Here is a 19,034-nt window from a genome sequence, read left to right on the forward strand (position 1 = left end):
ACCTTTCTGTATTTTTGCTTGGTTATTCACAGGCTGATGCCAGCACTGCTGAAGACTTTAAAAAATAAGAAGGAGCTCATCTCCAATGAGATTTACTTGTTAAGTGCCGTGACTGCTCTGCTGAAGGTTGCAGAAACATTACCACACTTCCTTAGTCCTTATCTCATGGATTGTTTGCTGCAGGTGAGCCATCTGACTCCTGCAGATACGACAGGCTCCTACAGAATCTGCCCAGTTCAACAGCTCCAATAGGGCAATTCTGACTTTCTGCCACTGATGTAGGCAGTTTTTCAGCGTGTGTCTTCTGAAGCCAGTGAAGCTCTGTACACAGACACCCTACTGTAATGTGTTCCAAGTGGCACATACAGCACAATTCCAGTCTGACATTTGTAACCGACAACTACTGTAAAATTTGTAAAATCAGTTCTTGAGTTAGGCAACTAAAACTTAAATAACTTACTTAACTTTTTCTGGATTTCCTGATAGGTTGTCCGCTTGGAGAGGATTGTGGTTGAATTTGGTCCTTCTTCCCAGATAAATGTACGAGTAACATCATTGAAAAGTATCCTAGCTACAAAGCTTGCTCCCAGAATACTCCTGCCTGCAGTTACTAAGTGCTACAGTGAAGTGGCAAATAACCGAAAGGTGAGAATTTTTAAATTCCTTTGCATTGTAACTAAAAATATGCTTTTCTTTTGTGGTGGGTTGACCACAGCTGGCAGGTAAGCCCCCAACCAGTTACTTGCTCATCTTCCTGTTCTGGGATGGGAACAGCAAAAGTGAGAAGAAAAAAAAATGGGTTGACATAAAGTCAGTTTTATTAGCGAAGGAAGAAAAATAAAAAAAAAAAGGAGCAGTACAAAAGCAGTCACTTGCCACCAGCAGACAGATGTCTGGTTGGTCTCCAAGAAATGGCTGCCTTAGGGAAACTCTCTCCTCGTTTTATTGCTGAGCGTGATGCTAAATGGTATGAAATATCATTTTGGTTAGTTTGGGTCAACTGGGGTCCAGCTGTGTCCCCTCCCAGCCTCTTGCCCACCTCCAACCTATTTACTGGGGCAGCAGAGTGAGAAACAGAGAACATCTTGACACTGTATGATGACTGTTTGGCAATAGCTAAAACACTGGTGCATTATCAGCACTGTTTTGATCTAAAACACAGCACCATGCGGACTGCTGTCCATTAGTGCCATCCCAGCCACAACCAGTACAGTCTTCAACTATCTCTGTTTTCTGTTATACCGCAAAAGTGAGTCAGGAAAATGTACAGCAAAAAGTTCAGTTATTTTCTTGTTATTTTCATGAGTAAATGTGAGAAGTGCAAAATCAGATGCCCTTGTCAAGTTTCTCGGTTACTGTCAGTGTCACAGTTGTCTTTGCCTTGCTTTGCTTTTGTTCTGGCAGAACTGCGTGGGTCCCCTGATGAACATTCTGAAGGAGCACATTGTTGTCATGGAGAAGGATCACCTCATTTCCCATCAGTCTGAGCTGACAGCATTTTTCATGACAGCCCTGGACTTCCGCACAGAGCATGCCCAGGTAGCTTGTTTAGGGGGACAAACAGCTCAACTTCTCTATGCTAATTCTATCAGTTATTTCTTGGGTATCAGATACTCTGTTCTGAAATTGTTCAAGGGGGTAGAAAAAACTATGGTCAGGTACTTAGCCTAAAACAGAGAGAATTAAAACTTGCTTTGGAAGCTCAGATTCTTACATTTCAAACTTAGAATTCTGTTTTTTATTTTTTCTAGGATGATTTGGAGGAAGTTGGTAAGACAGAGACATACATTATTGACTGTCTAATAAGTATGGTTATGAAACTTTCTGAGGCTTCCTTCAGACCCCTCTTCTTCAAGGTAAGGAATTTAATTATAATTCCTCTGCATCAGCATCTTTGTATTCTCCAGTGCACACACACAACAAAGAGCTAATTTGCGTTTCACTTTCAGCTCTTTGATTGGTCCAAAACAGAGAGTACCCTAAAAGATAGGCTCCTGACATTCCATCGGTTAGCAGATTGCATTGCAGACAAGCTCAAGGGTCTCTTCACCCTGTTTGCTGGTCACTTGGTGAAGCCATTTGCTGAGACACTGAACCAGCTCAACGTTTCAAAAAATGGTAAGTTTTAAGTTACTAACTAGAGAAGTATTGACAGGCTGTCAAACAACTGCTGAAAGTTTTGTCTTACAGCAGTGTATTTCACAGCACGTACCCCTCACTTCTCTCTCTCTCTCTTCTTTCTCTCATAAATAAGACATCTTTCTTATTCTGATGGAACCAAGGGACACTTTTCATCCATGGGCTCTGGACTGCCAGTACAAAGTTGAGACCACGTGAAAATTTTCCGTGTCAGTCCCTGTGAGTTCCATGAGAATGAAATTGTGTGGAAGGAGGGTGACTTGCTTCTGGTAGTTGCCTGTCCTTATATATTTTCTTCATTTGTTGACTTATGTTACCTGCCAACCGACTATTACTTGATGCATTCAGACTCCTGCACTTCCTTGACAAAAATACATTCTGCTTCTTTTATATGGGAACTAATTCCCCATCGTATTTGTAGTGACCTACACAAATTCTCCATAGCCACAGGTATAGCTGTAAACTTCCTGATAGCCTGCAAGCATCCCCTTTTATCCCCAGCTGATGGTGAATTGCAGCAGCAGACCAGCAAGGGCATTAGCTAAAAGTCAGATACCATACAGCATCTACTTTATTACTCAGATTGATGACTACATAATTGATGTGCAGTATGTTCTTTAGCTGTATTCAGAACTAACAGTATTTCTAGCCTGTAGAGATGTTGAGTATTTCTCATTTTTGTAAACTTTCTTTTTTCCCTCCTGTACTGATATACAGATGAAGCTTTTTTTGATTCTGAGAACAGCACCGAAAAGAGCTGTTTACTGTTGCAGTTTACCACGGACTGTCTACATAAGCTCTTCCTGTATGACACCCAGAAGTTCCTGAGTAAGGAAAGAGCAGAAACTTTGATGATGCCTCTGGTTGATCAGGTACTGACAAACACAGAAAAGCAATTCATATCAAATATTTCTTTCCTTATGATTATTTTTTTTAATCAATCCTCTCCCTTCACAAAAAGGGAGGAATTAATTCTTTGTCTTTCAGCTACAAACAGTATTAACTGCTTCACTGAAAGCTTTAGTTTACTAATTACTTTATCCTCTTTCTAAACTTCTTCACAAGGTTCATGCACATTGCTCAATGTGTGCAGACCACTGCCCTCGCACTAATGCTCTTTGACCCATCTCCTGAGTACCTGAAAGCCTATGCTAGAAGCAGCCTTTTTGGCTGGGTTTATCTGATCCTGGATCTGTCTGACAAGCATTTTGTTTCCACAGCTAGAAAACGTGCTTGGAGGAGATGAGAAGTTCCAGGAAAGAGTGACAGAACACCTGGTACCCTGCATAGCGCAGTTTTCAGTGGCGATGGCAGATGATTCTCTATGGAAACCACTGAACTACCACATCCTGCTGAAAATGAGGCACACCTCTTCTAAGGTTGGGAGCTACCAGAATTTGAACTGGTTTTCTCTGTTGTTTCAGAAAATGTTAAGTGCCCCCAAACCGGAAGTGGAGTAGCCAACTCACTGTTAAAATACTAGCTTCTGAAGTTAGGCTACTAGAACACTGACGTTTTACTATTCTACCACCAAGTTCCCGAGATGCATGCAGTGCATCCTTCTGTTTTTCCTCTAAGCAGTTAATTTTCTGCAAGTAGATGTCTTCCATACTGTTGGTTTTATTTTTTGATTTTAATTTTGGTAGCTGTTCAGATAAGAGCTAACCTGTTTGTACATAAAGAAAGGGGTGCTTTAGAAACTGGAAGATAGTTACTTATCAACCTTCAGAGCTGTTTAACGTATAGAGCTTTGTCATAACCTATTTAACTTGGTTACAAGTATTCAGGGGGAGTACTTTTTTAAGTCCTGCTGAAACGGTGGAACAGAGTGGCATTGGAAAGGGAAGTTAAAGTCTGTTCTATCAGCTAACTTAGCAACATACCTGCTTCTTGCAACTAACTTTATATTTTACTGTACCTAAATCCAGATGTTGAGATTTAAGATACTTTAAAAATAGTTTCCTTCAGTAAGGAAAGCTAGTTTAAAAGCTAAGTGTGTTTTAGGAGACAGAAAGACGTTTGGGACATTTACCTGTTTCCTTACACAGACTGTTTTGGTTTTCTTTTTTTGTTTTAGGTCCGCTTTGCAGCTCTGCTTGCTTTGCTAGAAGTTGCAGAGAAACTGAAGGAGAACTACTTGGTCCTGCTACCAGAATCTATTCCATTCTTGGCTGAGCTTATGGAAGGTAATACTCTAAAATGGTCTTGGCAGACAAATGGCCTAGGAGCTAAAAGAACAAAGGCCACATAAGTCAAAGATTCAAACAATATAATTGCTATAAATCATAAGAATTCATATATGGGTAGCTTCAACTGTGCAAGATGGAAACTGAAATGGGTTGTATCCAAAACCCTCCTACTGTTCACTTAAATGACAGCAGCTTCTTCACTGTTCGATCCTGTGTGCGTCCTCCCAGGCTGCATATTTTAGATCAGTGGTACAGTATAGATAACTTGCCTACGTCCTGAGTTGATGACAAAATATTTTTGAACAATAATTTCATACCTGGCATTTGAAGACAGTTCCAGCCTTGAGGGTATCTTTGTAATAACTATTCCATTTACTTCCTGCTTTATTTCTTCTTCTAGATGAATGTGAAGAAGTTGAACAGCAGTGTCAGAAAACAATTAAGCAACTGGAAGTCATTTTGGGAGAACCACTCCAAAGCTACTTCTAAGTTTTGTTTCATATTTGTTTTCATATTGTGTCTGAATTGTTTTAACTACATACATGCCATGTGTTACAGGCAAATTGTCATACTAATTTTTATCAGATCTAAGATTTTTTTTTAATAAAAATATTGTAAGAAGCTGGCTTTATCATTTCTGGATCATCTGGAGACTGGGGCTCATTTCATGCCATCAAGGATGCACTGGTGGTAAAATTGCCTTAACCAAGGGGGAGCTGCCTCCAGACTCCTCAGTTAAAAAGCATCAGCCAGCTGCATTTATCTTTAGGGGATTGGCACAGCCCAACAGTGGCCTGAAGGACATGCCATACGCATGGCACAGCCAAGGCCTAGGCCTACCCGGCCTAACTGCAGTTTGCTAACTCCTTAATGGGGAAATGGTCCTCTAATCAGGGTCACCTGGGAGATGTTGGCAAGACACTAAGTACAACAAGACAAAATAGGCCAAAAAAAGCAACTTAGCTACACTTAGAGAAAAGCACGGTTCATAAACATTATTTTTATTTATGTTTTTTATATGTTTAACCTGGTAGTTAAACAGGCTTTGAGGGTACATCTTATCCCTGAAACTGCTTTGCTCTTTTAGCAGCTGTTAAGGTAAATAGGAACAGTCCTTGGGCATGTATTAATAGCCAGTAGCAACTTATTTTTTAAAAATAAGAGTACATAAAAATTAAGACTGACGGATGTAAACAAAGAAAACTGATGGAATAGAAACAGCTTTTTTCAAATAGCATTTGAAGACAAGACTGAAAAAGAACTCATTCATTTGCTACTCATGAGCAGCCAAGTCTCAGCTCAGCTGAAACCATGCCTGGAATACCTGGGTTCACATGTTTTAAAACAAAAGCCAGACACATCTGCTTCGGTCCCTGAGCAATCTCATCACAGCTGGGAGCCAATTCAGCTCAAATAAGCTTTCAAAAGTTCGCCCAGTCAGAACTAGCTAAATCACTTTCATTTGTTGCCATATGTTTGATTTAAACCACCTATAAGCAGGAGTTGACATAACTGAGTGTCACAGAAGGTAAGACTGCAGCAGCAGGCTAAGAAGTAGAATCAACTTCCTCCTTGCCTTTCATGAGAATTAATGGCTCAACTGTCTGCTTACTCCAGCCCTGGTAAAAAGGTTGTTATCACTAACATAAATTAAGAAGCAGAACAGAGTACTTCATAATTCTATTTTCTATGACTGATCAATATCCCTTTAGGGGTGGATAATCATATCTTCATATCCTACTTCACTCTAGTTTCTACTTTACTGAATGTATGCTATTAAGGAATGACTAGTAGTAGTTAATCATACTGAGCACAATTGTTAAGACAGTCTGATGCAGTATTTTCATATTGCTAGGTTCAGTAATATATGTGATTTATCTGAGCACACTGATTTAGCTTGCCAAGATACTGTAAAGTATTGGAGGAGTTAATCTCACAGCAGCTCTGGTACTCACCCAACTCAAGAGAGGCCTACACAGATAAAGGCAGGCTCAGCGTGAGTCAGCACCAGCTTGTACTTGACAGAAAAACTGTCGTTGGAATATATTTAATTCTTTTAGTACTAATTAGAAACGAACTACCAGCTCCTCACATCTAACAATTTAACATCTCCTGTGACTTCCAGCAGGTCGATCTTTTCCAGTTGTTTAAAACGATGCTTGTATTCCAGAATGTGAACACCATTAACAGCAACTTTGAACTGGTGGGCATCACAGAATATGATCAGCTGAAAAAAGAGAAGAGGAACAATTAAATTCCTAGCTTGAACTTGGGTGAGCCCTGCTTCTGTTACAAAAAGTCCTTCATGCAAAAGAAACATTAAAAAGTGGAACTTTGTCCTATGCTGAAATCTTGCAACTACTTATAAGAAAACAGGAATAGATGGCTGTCATTAAAACCAAGTCAGAGCTTTGCTTCCTATGGTCCTATTTAACCCTAACATTCTCAAGACATGGAAATGCAAGAACAGCACTCTTACTTAAATAGTGTTAGCAGCATAACATTTAAGCACTAACGCAAACTGTTATTTTGGCAGAATTATAAGTCTGATGCTGTGTTTCAGTTAATCTTACCTCAAAGTATATCCCTGGACTGAAAGGGAAATTGGTAACTTCCCTTTCTTCTTCTCCCCAGCTGTCATGAAGATAAGAGTTTCTCACAAAAACTTTATTCTTCATTCGGGGATTCAGATGTAGTGCTATGTCCTTCGACTCACTTGATTTCAGATTTACTGCAAAGCTGGAAGACATTTTTAAAAACTACTACACCAACAGTCTATAAACATGATCAAGTATTCCATGCTATTTACAAAGACTTCAGCCAATAGTGCTTGCGTGCCATGCACGATGGAAATCCAGAACAGATATGCAACCTTGTGAATGATGCAGATTAAGCAGGAAAGACAATCAGGTTTTATCTTCATTTTTCTCAATGGAGCTGTTGTTTTAAGCCCTTTCTAAAACAGCATCCTGCAGGTTCCTGAGAAAACCACACTAGTTTCAGATGATTCCAGATGCAAAGTTGCAAGTGAGTAAGGATACAATGAGGCAATGGAAAAGCCTACACATTCTCAAAAGCAGCTCAGTTAATAAGCAAAACAAAACAAAATAATAATAATAATAATCAGTAACACTTACCTCTTTGGGTTTTTATTCATTTCTCCTTTAATTGCGATTGTGCATCCCGGACGAAGTGCAGAATCAAGTTTCCCAATGTAAGGAACTCCCTGGAAGTTCATCAGCAGTGAAAAATTTGACTGTCACTTACTTTTTTCAACATACAAGCTGAGCTTTACTATGGCAAGAAGAAATTTGGCCTACAGTTTCAAATTTGCACTCCCAGCTCAAGTTTTTTCTACCAATACAATCTGGGATACTGAAACTGTAGTGAAAAAGTTGCATAGAGATGTATGTATCACTGTCATTTTTTAATTTATTTTTAACTAGAAACTTGTGTTCAAAATAACATTACTTATTGCTATTTCTGCCACCACTATACATGCCTTAATCCAGAGTCATGCCGCCTGTAAGCACCAAAAAAGTGTCTTGAGGAAACCTAAGCTTGATCTGGCACCAGACACTCCAATGAACAACTTAATGCATTTGAGAGTTGCCAGCTGATTTGAGTAAACATACTATAAGCAGCATGAAACTCTGCACTGATTTAAATTTGCATCACACAGTTGTTCAGGTACAGACGCACTGACCTCTCCTCTCTGGTAGCTTGTCACGCTTTAAAAAATAAGACTCACACTAGATGAAGTACACACAAGGTCAGCATGGCTCAATCACCAGGAGGAAGATGTAGCCAGACAAGCTCTGAGATAGATACACACATTAACGTAAGGCCACCTGGCTTAATACAACTGCAGAATGCTTTTAACACAAGCTTGCTTTGCAGGTATTCCCTGCAGTCATGAAAACCAAGCATGCTTATTTGAACACATAAGCATCACATCTTATTTTGATGTGATTTGGTCCTCCTTTAAAGCTTCAGGTACACCACTTTTTATTCCTCTGTTCATGGCTGTGGATACCGTGTTTATGTCTTTGGGTTTTCTGCATCTCTTAAGAAATAGCCTCATGTTTACTAGCAGCAGGAAAGAGGACTGATCTCTACAAAACCTCACTGCTGATCATTTCCCAGTAGATTCTCAAGTCCTTTGTACTGTGCATATTTTTTCTTGAATAAGTGAAAAGTTATTTCTTTTTTTTTTCCACATTTGCTATAAGTCTACCTGAGACACTTACGAATTGTGAACCATCTGGCATTTCCCCCTAGAAAAGAAAACAAACATAATTAACTAGTTTTTCAGACAACCAGGAGACTCAGTCTTCTACAAACATACGTACATTTTCTGTGCTTATCTTTGTTACTCCTAGAGATGATGGCTGTGAGCCTTGTACAGACTGCAGAAAAAGAGATATTTAGATGTCATTGCTAGCACCACGGAACATAAAGGTGTGTTAGAAACGTAACGGATCTGTGCTGCTTTGAAATGTAAATTGTTAACGTGGAAACCTAGAGCTATGAAGAAAAAGACAGCCAAACCCCTACAAACCAAGGAAAAGTCCTGAAAATCAATTGCTGAAAGACAAATCGAGTTTTCCAAAGACTACCTCGTTACAGTTTGAATCCTTATCTTACAATTGAAGCACTCTTAACCCTTAGCATCTGAGGTTATCCACTCAGCTTTCCTCACCAGGGTAGGAGTATCAGCAGGGCAGGTCACCCAGAGATGGGGCAGAAGGGGGGCCTTGGGATTCTAGGCAGCCGCCTGCATCCCTGTCCCTTCCCACTGTGTATCATATGAACAAAGTGGCCATGCACAGATAAAATTCCAGCCTAGCCCTGGCAGACTGTATCTTCATCTTGTTTATTTCAATATAACCTCCCTCTTCCTCCTCGGAAGAGTACACACTGGAAGTTAAGACAAAAAGGGAACAACCACCCTGCTCCCCTCCTTTCTTCCCCAGAGGATTCAGCATCTGCAACCACAGAGTAAAGCAAGTCTCCTTTGTTTTGTGCTTGGGACAGAAACCAACCTATGGCACCTCCTTGCCCCCAAGCGATTCTTGAAGTCAGTCCTCCACAACGGGTCTCAGATAGCTTTGAAGCACCATTTCTGCAGCAACATTTCCAAGGCCAAGTGACAGGGCCCATAAAAAAAGTCTGTACACATGCTTTACAAATGATCAGTGAGTAGACATATCTTTAAAGCTTGGACCCTATTTTGTCCAGGCCCAAATCTCCACCTTCCTTCAAAACAGTTTAAAAGTCTGCTGCTCTGAGTCAGACCTGATGTTTGGCAGCAAGAGACCTGTGCTTTGCCCACAACATAGTGATGACTGGGCAGAAGAGACAGAATATTACACAGAAGCAGGTAGGCCGCCTCAGTGAGCAGCACGAAGGAAGAAGAGAGGGACAAGTCGTTTGTATTCTGTACCTCCCCGGTTATTTTCCACCTTCCATTTCTGCTCTCTCACCGTTTCACATGAGAAGGCTCTCACCCTCTGCATGGGGAGAAAACAAACTCTTCAATTCCTCTCTATTGATGTACTTTCTCCAGCAGAGCTAGCAGCTGAGAGGAAGGCTGGGGAGGAAGTCCCTTGTTACTGAAGTTAGACTGTGTAGATGCTTTTTTTTTGTACACTGGAGTTTAACAAGACAAAGAAAAGGAATCTTGACAGTCAGCTGTCGAGAAAACTTACATTAGAAACAAACTCTATACTTTTGATGTGCACTTTGCCAGATATTCCCAGAGTATCTATTCTTTCGAGGCTAATTCTGTGATTGTAGAGCAGCAAGTGCTTCTTGTTCACAGTCACCTAAAGAGACAGGGAAAAAATAGGAAAATCACATTAAACACCATCCACATACCAAATGGTATGCATGCAGCTGTTTTACGGTGCTTTGGTACAGGAGCTGGGAGTGTCCTGAAAACTTCAGAGCAACTAAGTTCAGATCATCTATGAATCAGCCTCTCTTTCCATTACCGTGAGGGAGATTTATTCGATTTATTTACCTTTCACACCCTTTGTTTTTATTCCCTGACCGCTTATGACTGCGGTTTTACCAGCCTAGTGGAATCTATTATTGCAGTCTAACAGAGCAAGAGAACGGTGTCACAATTGTTTCCTCCAAGAGGGAGGAAATACTGTCCTACGCTATTCACAAGACAGGTTTACTGTTACGGTCAGCCCTTGCAGGTAAGAATGGGAGGGTGGAATAGCCTTTAGCTGTGGCAGAAGGTTACTTGTCTACTCATACAGCTTTGAGGGGAACCATGCAAAATGAGAGGTCTGATCTGCTTAGCACCTCTTTAAAAAAAAAAAAAAAGCTCATAAACTTTTCTGTAATCAGACTGTACCTAGAAAACAGAGAAACCACGGCTTCCAATTATCCTGTATGTATGCAAAATGCCTCTTGTTTATTGGCCTGGCAAATGGCCAACAAGGCCTCTTGAGTTGAACAACGCAAACTCACCTGGAACTTGTCCTTTAAAATCATGATGGCAACCTCAAATGACTTCCCTTTTTGAAAAGGCATCTCGTAAGTGATCTCTTCCCAGCCCCATTTTTCCCTCTCCAGTGTGTTGCAAACGATGCAGCCAGACCTTTTGAAGCGAGGGTTGAAATGAAAGGCCACATCAGCTCGAGGCTTTATACTACTGCCACATTGTAAATCCACCTGGAACCTAAACATAAAAATAAGACAAACCACACTCAGTTCAGTCTGTCGAGAAATGACCTACAAGTTCAATACACTTGTTTTACTGCCAAACCCCGGAACATGCAGATCTAATGAGTTACTGGATAAGGAAAAAAATTATTCATCCAACTTTGGTATGTTTATGAAAGGTTTTCTCATGATTTATTGCAATGAATTACAATATGTAAGCATTTACTCAATGCTCATCATTCGTATCACCTTGGGCCATGTCAGTAAGTCAGGGAACAGAACCTCCATACTTGGTGTGAGCACTAGTTCACACCTCCTCATCCCAGGTGTAAGCTAATTCCTTCAAGCAACACATTCAGTTAATCACTTCTTTCAGTCTCAGATAACCTCTTCAGATAAACAGATACATGCTATGACAGGGAAAAAATGCCAAAGCAGGCAAAGCAAAAACAGAGGAAAGAGGATCAGCAGAAAGCAAAAATCAGTTTATCCTCCGGTGTACGTCACAAAACTTTCATTAACCACTTAATTAGCTGTATTCACTGTGACACGATCACAAGGATTTAAATGAAGCCTTTGTTTACTATCCCAAATAGGTTCCCTTGAAACAGTTTGTTCATTACATGCTTGTTCATGGGGTGACATTTCAAGAAGTGATACTGTAGTCACTACCTGTCTGCATCATCAGGAACACTCCCATGTATCACAATCAGCTCTCCAGGAACAAGGCCACCAAGAATTGTCCCAATATACGGAACGACCTAGAAGAAGAAGGAAAAAACAAAAAAGATAGAAATAACATTTTGTGACGGAGGCAAAATACATAGCTTTTAAAATCATATTCTAATACTCAATTAAGTGGTGCTTTAGCATATTAGAAGGAAGACAACTAGCATCTCATTTAAAAGAAACGCTGGAAATGCATTAAACACCTGCCACAACAGAAAGATAAAAAACAGATTTTCATCACTGTAGACCAAGCTTCTCAGATAAAATTAAAATAGTTACAGCCTTCATTCTAGCTCTGAAAAGAATAATGGCAATATTTTATTGCCTCACTTTTAATAAAAGAAGATTCACTTCAAACTAGATCATTGTCAAGGACTGACAACAGTCAGTCCTTTGCTGGTAGCAGCAGGCACCTTCCATAAGCTTTTTAACGCTGGACGAGCGCAGCTGCCTTTTGCTCATTCTTGCTCCCTTGTGAAAAACAGCGATGGGAAAAGAAGTGATGACGGCAGAGAGTGGAGCTGCATCTTAATATAAACAGCACAACATACACAACAAAATATCCTAATGAGCTGGGAGCAGCAAGGTACACTGAATTAGCCCTGTTCAGGGGTCTTAGTCTTTAGGATACCAGCAGCACGCAGTCAATCTCCAAGCCTACCCTATTTTCTCATCCTTATCAATAGCTTGGGAAGGTCACACATGTACATGATGCTGAACTGAAATGGCAACATGGTAGTTGTTGTTAAACCAACAACATGATATGGGGACATGTCAGCTAAAATAAAAGCCTCAAACACCCCAAAATGGCTCCACAGCAAAGGCTCAGACATGCCAACAGGAGCCCTACCTTGACCACCAGCTGGAGCACCCAGAATTTTAGGGAGGAAAGAGAGCACCATACAGAAAATTGTGGAAGATGACGAGACTCTTCTGAGAGGAAAGCTCTAAGACTGCATTCTTTCCATCCAAAAGGATGCATTTAATAGAAAAGAATGTTGGCCTCCCATTCTTCAGAAGCTCAGACATGGAAACTGCATGGCCAAAATAGAGCACTTCCTGGGTGTAATACTACAGACTTAACGAGGCTCTGTCATCAAGGGACGTGCCTTTCATTTCTTCACGTCTCAAGACTCCTGCTAATTCTCCCCCCTCCCCCCCTTTAGAGCAATGCCTGTGATACCACAGGATCTATCATCATCGCAGCTCTCTTACAAACCTCCTAAAGTTTCCTTTGAAGCCAACTGGACAACATCAACACAGTTTGAGATGTCTCAAAGATCAAGCTGCTTCCAATATCTGCCAGTTTTCACAAATGAGATGACAGATGATGGTCTCATAGAGAAGAGGGCTGTGATAACTTTCATCCACCTTGCTGGGTAGCCAACAGCTGTCCCATCAGATGGGGCATCACATTTCTTGCCAGATGGGTTTGTGGAATAATTGCTGGAGGTGACTTACTGAGACTCTGTCCATGTCCTAAGAGAAAGTTCAGCACTGCGGAAAATTCCAGGCTGAGGTGCAACAGATAGGTAAGGAATCTGTTCCATGAAGGTCCCTTTGGCAACACAGCCTGCAACCTTAGGTATTGGCAATGCCAGGGGAGCCTGGTGTGCTGACTGAGAGAAATAGCACGGAGGCTGGAGCGGAGTGAAGACACCATGGCCAGGCTCTGTGCCACAGGGATGGGGATCTTGGTGGTACCATGGAACGGACAGATTGCACGGCCAACCCTGAGCTAAACTGATAACCAAATCATGTACTCTGGGTGAACTTTACTTGCTATAATCTCATTATAATGCCAAAACACACCTCCATCCCAAAGGCTACCTGCCTCCAAGGTGCAACCACCCCTCACCAAGCATATGCTCTGAATTTCCATAAGCCTATAACGTTAAAGCAAAAGAGAAAATTTTACACCAATCACAACCAGACTAGCAATCACAACATGACTAGCGTCACTCAAGCTCCACCTACAAATAAGAAAATGGCATAAAAATGGCTCAAGAGAGGAACAATGTTAGGGAAGACAGCATCATAGACAAGTCGGGAGGACATCGCTGATCTCTGGGATAGGTTGGCGGGCTGAAACCTCTCTTCCCCACCCCATAGGGATGCCTATTGGGTGAGATCCAAACCCTCAGTTACACCAAGTGCTCCCCTGGGAAACCTAACACTCTCTATAGAGTTGTTTCATAACTTACCTTCTGCGTAGTTGGTTGTGTTAGTCACATCCTTGGTATTTGCATGTGCTTTGCAAACACTGTATTTATCACCAGCAATCCAAAAGAACCCGTACTCCTGTTGCTTCAATAAATGCCACCAGTCATTAATCCACCAGACTGAAGGTGCACCATGCTATTTTGGCATCCAAGATCGTGGCAATTCAGTATACTGAATGTGACGGGACTTCTAGTGCCGAACTGGGCATCACTCAGAATCAAAGCTCAGCCACCCCCAGCCCCTCTCATATCTGAGCACAAGCTGGAATGCGAAGTGGTTTAGGTCCTGCCAAACTGCTTTACCCTTTAATGCAGCAGGGTTGAGTAAAGGACGTAAAGGGGAAAGCAGGATTTTCTGGATGATTCAAAACAGTCCATTAGTGAAGAAATATGCCTAAAATAAAAGTTTTATTAAAAAAGCTCTTCAGTTTTGCAACTTATGGAATGATTTGTTGAAACAGTGAAATATTCATAGCACTACTAAGCTCATCTGGTGGCTTCACACGGGTACACATTGAGCCAAACAGCAAGTCTGAAGCTATAGCTCAATGAGTACCACACATGCAACAGCTCACACAGTCCACCAATGACGGAACCAGCCAGTTAAAGAGACTTTGTACTACCAGCAAAGCAGTATGACCCATATACGAAGAACAGACAGTTAAGTTTCAAGTTTGCTGGCATGGGCACGGTCCATTTTGTTGATCTCCCCACTTGCACTACAAACCCTTCCCACTTCTTTCCCTTCAGCTTGTTCAGAAGAAGCACCAGAGGTTTGAAAAGGTCTCTGGTTGTCTCAGTTTTTGACAGAACATTAAAATACCATCTCCTGCAGACGCAAAATAACTACATTTTTAAAGAGACAATGAAAAGTACAGCTCCAGCTCATTCCTTATGACAGCATGACTCCACTGTCCCTGAGCATGAGAATACTAAAGAAATACTAGAGAATACCACAGCAATTCCTGAGGTTCTTCCTCAAATACCTGAGCAACGCCAAGAGCTCTCAGTAACACCCCTCACTGTACAAAACAGCAGGAGTGCTTTGCTAACTACTGGCATAAAATAGCAAAATACCCTTTCCTGAGGGAGACGTTGTTGACATAGTTGAAAAGTTACCGGGTTAATGATTTTCTTCTGCGGCCCATCCAAGGACATCATCTTCCCTCCTCCAGTTTAAGTCTGTCAGTCCTGCGGTGATCACTGTCAGAGCGTATTTAGAGGTTCGCTGATCTGGCTGCACCAAAGCAGGGATCCCTTTGAAAAGCCAAAACTTTTAATTAGAAAGAAACAAAGTGACACTACAGGAAGTAAAACTCTCCAAGGTATAATATTAAAACCTACAAGAATAAATGCAACCGTATTTCCAAGAAATTTGATGCAGTTTCCAAATACCTAAGTTAGAAGCTTGGTTAAAGACAAAACATGCCACCCTAGGAAGGAACAGTGCACATAAATACACAATTTTATCAGCTGCTTCCTGAGATGATGTATACTGAGGCAGAATCTCACATAAATACCCTTATTGCACAGGGCAACACTTATAACTTGATGACCATCAACTGTCCATTTGCAGCTCACACGTGCCTGTAGACTGTGAAAAGACACAAAGCACAAACACGTTTTTCTGAAGTAAACAGCCATTTCTCTTTTTTTCCCCACTTCCTGTGCTACTCCAAGGTTGCTCAAGGGCAACAAGCCCTAGGGGCTGAACTTGCTTTTCCCATTTTTATCTTACCTACAGATAAGAGATACCAGCCAAAGACACAGCAGGGAAGCACTGAGTGTTTTCTGCTTCTTCCTCCAACACACACAGTCCCTGAACTCCACAAATAACTACAGGACTCTGCAAAGCCTGCATTAAATGCACAGAACTAATAACAAACAAAAATAAGAAAGAAAAAAAAAAACACCTTACGAGTATATCCAGCTACAATGTCATTTCTTCATCAAGTCTCCTAACAAAGTGACCAAAATTCATGGGCCAACTCCAAAACTGCGAGGCAATTATTTCTTGCATATTCTGGAGAAATACCTTATGGTAGCAAGCCAACTGGGTGGTGAAAAGTGGCAGGCAGCGAAAAGGACAAAAGAGATGGTTTTAGTATTGTTGTTGTGTGAAAATTGCTAGCCACATTAAAAATAAGTAAATAAAAAGTCTGTGACCTATTCCACAGAGACCTGGGATTAACCAGCAATGATTCAGCAGTGCAGACCACTGCAACATCTGGCTAATCCTGTGGGAGACGTGGGCCAGTAGTTCTCCTTATGATCAGGGTCTAGAGCGCATTTCAGAGAACACAAGGCGTTCTACGCCCAGCTTACACCATGCAAATGTTTTGCCCCTTTTGATATGCCCCATGGGATACCACCACCAATTCACAACAGGAACATGCCAAGGCAGGCAAATTCCAGTACTTCAATTTTTAAAATTAGGAGCTCAAGACCAAAGCAAGCAAGAATTCTGACTACAGCATTGACAAGTCTAATAGCAGACCAAAGAAACAAAACCCAGACCTAGAGCCCTGTGCCCAGCAGCCTGCCCACTGAGCTTCCCTTGGTGACTGCCATCGGCACCTTACCACAAGAGGCTATGGGACAGGAGCACCTCCAGGATCCAGCGGCACACGCCTGAGCTCTTCTGCCCACCCTTGTTGATCCTGGCAGACCAGGGGCACTGTGGCAAAGCGATTTGTTTGTATGTTTTATGGAAAGGGTCACAGAAACGAGGGGAAGCTGAGAGTCAGGCTGTGCTTGGCCACACAGGTTTGGGGTAAGGAAGCGTGGGGTTCTGCTGTAACCTTCTATCACAGAACTGCTGTCAGTGAACATAATTACAAATTTTAGGTCTGCAACACTCAGATAAAGTTCCCCAGCTACGTGTTCAGAATTGAAAGAGCTACGTATACTGCCCTGGTATCTCACACACTGCACAGCTCAGGGAAAAAAAAAAAAGGAAACATCAAGGACAACTGCTATTACGCTATTGCTCTATGACCCGCAGAGAAAACGTCTTCCTCTAGAAAAGTCGGTCGGGACTTGATAATCCGGGCTGGATCTCATGCTAAGGCAGCCATGGCTTCTGGAGGAGAGGGGGGGGAAAGGCGAGCAAGCTACCGCCCGGTGTTTGCAGGCAGTTAAACCCAAGCCAGCAGTGCCACCGTGCCACCCCCGGCCAGCAACCCAAGGGTCCAGCCCCAGAGCCGCGGGGCGACCGGCAGCAACCTCCCCGGGACCGAAACCCCAACCCTGGCCGCTTCCGCGTCGGGGCGCCCCGGCGAGCCCCGTCCCCCCGCCACGGACAGACAGTCGGTCAGACGCGGGGGTCTCCCACCCCTCAGCCCCCTGCCCGCAGCCCACCCTGGCGCCCGACTCACCCGGCGCCTAGCAGCGAGCTGACGCCGCCGGGCTGACACCGGCCGCGGCCGCCATTTCGCACCCGCCCCGCGGCCCGGCCCCGCGGCCCGGCCCAACGCCTTCCGCCCGCTGCCAGAGCCCGGCCGCCGCGGGGCTGGGGCGGTTCTGAGGGCGGCGCAGCGCCCGGTGTGGCGGTCAGGACTCGGGCACAAAAGCCATACCGCAGCACACCCACCTGCTAGGAGCTGCAGGATCGCTGCTGCGAGGCCACATCAGGCTGGCTGTGTCGGATCCGAAGGACTCGTTCCCATAAAGGGCTCACGTAAAAGACTGCTTGGGGAAAGATGCCTTTCAGCCACACCGGGCTTCGAGAAGTACTGTCTGTAATCGGATGGTCACAAAAAGCCTGCCTTTTTTTTTACTGTCCAGAACTGACTACTTACAAGATGTCTGAAACGTGAATAACTATTCACTTCCCCTTCAAGGGCGGAAGACCATGATATGCTGTAAAAAAAAATACATCAGGAGGCTGATCTTTAAATTAGCATACATGTCATGAACTTGCTTGGACCTTGTTTACACAATTCTGCTGTCTGGTAACTTTCAACCATGTCTGACCACATGACATTAGTGTTACCCTAACTTACACTACCATAAGGCCAAATTTACATTTTTTCCACTTGCTTACAGCTTGACTTGGCTCTGTGGGAGGCAGTCAGTTCGAGACAGTGACAAAGTCTCTGGCACTCAGTTCCCAGCCTGAGCTGCAGCTCTGCCGCTTGGTAGTGCTTGAGGAATAAGTGAGTTTTTAGAGTTTCCGTACAAATGCTTCCATGCAAGCGCCTTGGGCCACACTGACTACCCTGTCCTTTAGGGTGGGCTTCCAAAGGACAGCCCAAAACCTGTGAAAGGCAACTGGATACCGTCAGTCCGATTTTTCAGGGGTGTCTCATACATAGTTGGCCTCACAGCAAAACGAAATGCTCCTGGAGCACAGGACTGTACCAGTGCTGCTGCAGAACAGTCAGTAAGCTCTCTCTTAGATAAAGCTGCAGAAACTAAAGAGTATAGTAGTTTGGACGTCTTCATGAAGCTAAAATGGGTGGAGAAGTCCACTGATTATCCTGCAGGCACAGAGATGGCAGCCCAGAAATGGCAATCCCTGAAAGAAGAGCAGGTCTAGTGTGGGAATAGAAGAAACATAATGGAACAAAACTGATAGTCTAGCAGAGCCTTTACCACATCCACGTGATTCTCTAACCTTTGTTATCAGATTAATTATTAACTCGGGAAGAGTCCACCCAGTGTAGGTTCTACACCTCTCTGTAGCTGATAACACTATTGCAAGTTTTCTAGATAAACGGCCTTGTTCATCATCTTATCACAATATATTATTCTTTTCCCCATATGAAAAATAAGTGCATCTTCCTTTCTTCAGCTGCAGTATCTGCTGCAATCATTGGTGCTCTAAGAAGCTATGGATCTTGCATATAAGATATTATTATACCGCACAACTAATTGACAAGTAGTTGTTCTAAGTAGTAGATAGTTAAGGTAGTTGTTCAAAGTAGTTCCAAGGCGGCTGGTGAGGAGGAAAACAGATGTTTTCCTAGCTGCAAGAAATAAAAACAAATACAATAAAACTGAAAATGGATAATCTATATTTCTTCTAAATATAGTATACATTAAATCAGAAGATATAAGAATACTTAAATTG

At 42.5% G+C, this 19,034-nt stretch overlaps 2 protein-coding genes across 4 annotated transcripts in view; one reads left to right on the plus strand and one right to left on the minus strand.

Moving 5' to 3' along the window:
• Positions 1-4,949, plus strand: part of HEATR1 (HEAT repeat containing 1) — a 37,527-nt gene extending 32,578 nt beyond the window's left edge. For both annotated transcript variants that reach the window (XM_035322103.1, XM_035322104.1), the window contains 9 exons: positions 33-183; positions 487-645; positions 1,405-1,539; positions 1,752-1,856; positions 1,950-2,118; positions 2,857-3,011; positions 3,360-3,518; positions 4,217-4,325; positions 4,729-4,949. In XM_035322103.1, coding sequence (XP_035177994.1) covers positions 33-183; positions 487-645; positions 1,405-1,539; positions 1,752-1,856; positions 1,950-2,118; positions 2,857-3,011; positions 3,360-3,518; positions 4,217-4,325; positions 4,729-4,817 — 1,231 coding nt within the window. In that variant the 3' untranslated portion in view covers positions 4,818-4,949. The remainder of the gene's footprint in view (positions 1-32; positions 184-486; positions 646-1,404; positions 1,540-1,751; positions 1,857-1,949; positions 2,119-2,856; positions 3,012-3,359; positions 3,519-4,216; positions 4,326-4,728) is intronic.
• A 359-nt stretch (positions 4,950-5,308) lies between these two features.
• LGALS8 (galectin 8) lies at positions 5,309-17,480 on the minus strand. 2 transcript variants are annotated; one of them, XM_035322108.1, is made up of 10 exons: positions 17,338-17,480; positions 15,080-15,217; positions 11,682-11,770; positions 10,815-11,025; positions 10,040-10,156; positions 8,681-8,737; positions 8,579-8,605; positions 7,466-7,554; positions 6,902-7,067; positions 5,309-6,555 (listed from the first exon to the last, which is right to left on the minus strand). In XM_035322108.1, exons 2-10 carry the CDS (start codon positions 15,119-15,121, stop codon positions 6,406-6,408), a joined length of 948 nt encoding a protein of 315 aa, XP_035177999.1. In that variant the 5' UTR covers positions 15,122-15,217; positions 17,338-17,480; the 3' UTR covers positions 5,309-6,405. The 2 variants fall into 2 exon arrangements, with proteins under 2 accessions (XP_035177999.1, XP_035178000.1); XM_035322109.1 differs by lacking the exon at positions 8,681-8,737.
• Between the last annotated feature and the right edge of the window lie 1,554 nt (positions 17,481-19,034).

Source organism: Oxyura jamaicensis, chromosome 3 (genome assembly GCF_011077185.1).
Source record: "Oxyura jamaicensis isolate SHBP4307 breed ruddy duck chromosome 3, BPBGC_Ojam_1.0, whole genome shotgun sequence".
Lineage (NCBI taxonomy): Eukaryota > Metazoa > Chordata > Aves > Anseriformes > Anatidae > Oxyura > Oxyura jamaicensis.

Excerpts from the sequence above, each read along its gene's own strand:
- LGALS8 (XM_035322108.1), bottom strand. The coding sequence starts at position 15,121 with ATGATGTCCTTGGATGGGCCGCAGAAGAAAATCATTAACCCG. Across the intron at positions 11,026-11,681 it reads GTTCCTGATGATGCAGACAG|GTTCCAGGTGGATTTACAAT; the intron begins GTAGTGACTACA and ends TTTTATGTTTAG. Across the intron at positions 7,555-8,578 it reads TGCCAGATGGTTCACAATTC|GGAGTTCCTTACATTGGGAA; the intron begins GTAAGTGTCTCA and ends ATGAACTTCCAG.